At 50.4% G+C, this 3,109-nt stretch overlaps 1 protein-coding gene across 1 annotated transcript in view; it reads right to left on the bottom strand.

The window, feature by feature from the left end:
- The window catches only part of igfbp1b (insulin-like growth factor binding protein 1b), a 4,625-nt gene extending 2,360 nt beyond the window's left edge, over positions 1-2,265 (bottom strand). Inside the window, exons 1-2 of the mRNA XM_017720140.2 lie at positions 1,660-2,265; positions 882-1,010 (exon numbers count right to left, since the gene is read on the bottom strand). Coding sequence (XP_017575629.1) covers positions 882-1,010; positions 1,660-2,169 — 639 coding nt within the window. The 5' untranslated portion in view covers positions 2,170-2,265. The remainder of the gene's footprint in view (positions 1-881; positions 1,011-1,659) is intronic.
- Between the last annotated feature and the right edge of the window lie 844 nt (positions 2,266-3,109).

Consider the following 3,109-nt stretch of genomic DNA (forward strand, 5'->3'; position numbering starts at 1 on the left):
CGTCTATTAAAATGATCAGAAGCACAAAACACTGAAGGTAAACAGTTTCCATCAGGGAGAACCGAGTGGCTCTGAAATCACTTTTTACACACAAGCAAAGTTTCAGTTTCAGATTTATTTACAACTTAGTTCCAAGTTTAAGCTGAATAAAAACTGGCTTTAAACTCAGGATCACAGATGAGCTCCTTTACTATGTTGATCTGTAGGCGTCTGTTCATAAACATAAACCAGCCCAAACTCATTTACTATAAAATGAAATGGTGTTTGTAGAAATTCAGAAAAAAGCCGCGTCAGTCTCGACTGCATATGTGGACATATTTCTATATTGAGCTCTATTTACACAAAGTTAGGTTAGTTCATCATTTATGTTGAACAGACTCTCCCAAAGTTTTACGCTGCTGCGCTGACGTTGAACCGCGTGCTGCACTGGGTCGGTATGACCAACAGGTCAAAACCAGCTCTAAACAAAGTGACCGCTGGGCCCTGATTGGTGCTCTGGCTTTGCGCTTCTTTCGTTTTGACATGTTACGTTTTTATACACACAGAAACCAAAAGGAACGACAGATTTCTCAAAATGTAGGAGGAAAAAGTCGGATATTAGACTCTGAAATGTAGTGGAGTGAAAGGAAAAAGTCGCCCAGAACGGAGAAACTTCAGTACAGATACACCAAAAATACTAAAGTACAGAAACTAATTACATTTACTCAGTTACTCAGTTACTGTCCAGCACTGGTAACTGGTGATGCCTCCATTACTCGTCGGCTATGTTAGCCTGGTAGCTTCAGTGTAAAACTAAGGAAGCGAACGTCGAACACCAAACATGTCTGGTAGGCAATATTTGGCGAATCCATCTACACTTGACTTTTAACCTCGAAGCTCACCTGCTTGGCCTTGTAGAAGCCGTGCTGGTCACAGTTCGGGAGGTAGAACGACGTGAACTTCTCTCCTAAGGCCTGCTGGGAGGCGGCGATGGTGTCCAAAGCGGCGTGCAGCTGAGTGTGACAGGGACCCTGAGGAGAAACAACAGACTGCATCAGCCATCAGACACATCGCCCTAACCTTCCTTTCAGCACCACTTGTGCTTTACATCATGCATAATCCCAAAGCAGCTTCAGTCAGACAGGCAGGTCCAGACCCCTCAGTGAACGAGCTGAGCAAAAGCGGCTTCGGGAAAACTTGGCTGCCATGGAAACGGTCGTAAGAATAAAATGCAACTGAATGAAGCAAAAGTCTGGGATGAAAAACCCGAGAGTCCCAGAAGACTGACATTAATAAACACCGTCCTCAAGCAATGACTCAGCAATGAGTCATACATCTGAAGCACACTTGGGTAAGCGTTATAAAAGCGCCCCCTGTTGTTGGACAGGGGTGATTACAAGGCTGGCAGGTTAGGCTGCGTTTGTGGGATGAATGCACTGAGAATAGAGCACATGTGAGTGTTATAAGTGCGCCCTCTAGTGGAGGATGGGCTTAATTACAAAGCAGGTAGTTCAGCAATTGGCAGTTTGTAAGTAACATGTAAATTATTAGCCAAATAAATATTATATATATATATGTGTGTGTGTGTGTGTACTCTGAGATATATATATATATATATATATATGACAAATATTGTTTATTATCATTATATTATTGTTGTTGTTGTTTGTTGTTGCTCACCAGCTGCACGAGCTTCTTGAGGATGGCGTTGGCCTTGGCCCGGATGGCGTCCTGCGTCTCGGGGTCCAGCGCGCTGCTCAGGCCCAGGAGCGCGTGCAGGGAGTCCTGGTCGGACTCCTCCGTGGGGACGGTGTTGTGTTTCAGCATCAGCGTGTCCGCGCCCTGCCGCGCGCCGCGCTGCTGATCCTGCTCCGCGCACACGCCCTGGCCGCGCGTGAGCGAGTGCAGAGGCTGTGGGTCTCCGGCGCGCGGGACGCAGCGCAGGCCCGAGCCGCAGGGCGCAGTGTGCACGCCGCACGCGTCCCCCCGCGAGAGCGCGCACGCCAGACAGCAGCCGCAGCCGGGCTCGCGCAGCACCTCTGGGCAGCGCGCAGGCACGGGCGGGCACGCGCTCAGCTGCTGCGCCGTGCACGGGGCGCAGCGGATCGGCAGAGGCGGAGGAGGAGGCGCGACCGGAGAAGGGCGCACGGGCACGAGGAGGCACGAGAGCGCGAGCGCGAGCGCGAGCATGGTTCCAGAATGCCGAGGAGGTGAAGGTGGCTGTGAAAGCGAGTCGATGGTCCGAGCTCGAGGGCTTTTCTGGCCCCCACAGCGCGCGCGGAGCTTTTATACAGTGTAGGGGGGTCAATGTTTGACCCTCGATGTTTGGCTCCTGCAGTAAAGACTCCAAACACAGCTGTGGATGGTCGCGCGCAGATTTGCGTAAAACGAGCTGGTGAATGTTTAGCTTGAAGAGGACGGAACCTGCTGCACCCCCCCCCATGCCCCCCCATCCCCCAACCCCCCAACCACCCCTCCTGACCCTCATAACAAACCCCTCCTTGGCCCCGTTTGGCCTTTGGAACTTCCTTTCCGTTCACAAACATGACTGGGCCTGCTCCAGCCTTCAGCTCTGACACTGTAGGGTGTTTATCTTGTATGTAGGTTTAAAGCTGCAGACCTTAGTCCATCTGTTTCAGTCCCCTCGGTCAGTTTGTGGTACTGACATTCAGAGAGAGTGGAAAGGTTTCTTACTTACACTCACCACTTTATTAGGTACAGTTCAGTTGCTTGTTAACACAAATAGCTAATCAGCCAATCACACGGCCGCAACTCGGAAATATCCAGTGAGCGGTCAGTTGTGTGGACGAAAACGCCTTGTTGATGTGAGAGGTCAGAGGAGAACGGGCAGCCTGGCTCCAGATGATAGAAAGGCAACAGTAACTCAAATAACCAACCAGAATCTCTGAGGAACGTTTCCAACACCTTGTTGAAAGTCTGACATGAAGAATTAAGGCAGTTCTGAAGGCAAAAGGGGGTCCAACCTTCTACTAGCAAGGTGTACCTAATAAAGTGGCCAGTGAGTGTAGTTTTATACAATCATGGCGATTGATGGGGGGCACAGAGCTTAGCCGCCTCACCGCAATAAGGGCCTGGGTTTGAGTCCCTGGCTGGGCAACCAGATTCCTTT

Source organism: Pygocentrus nattereri, chromosome 2, assembly GCF_015220715.1.
Source record: "Pygocentrus nattereri isolate fPygNat1 chromosome 2, fPygNat1.pri, whole genome shotgun sequence".
Taxonomy (NCBI): domain Eukaryota; kingdom Metazoa; phylum Chordata; class Actinopteri; order Characiformes; family Serrasalmidae; genus Pygocentrus; species Pygocentrus nattereri.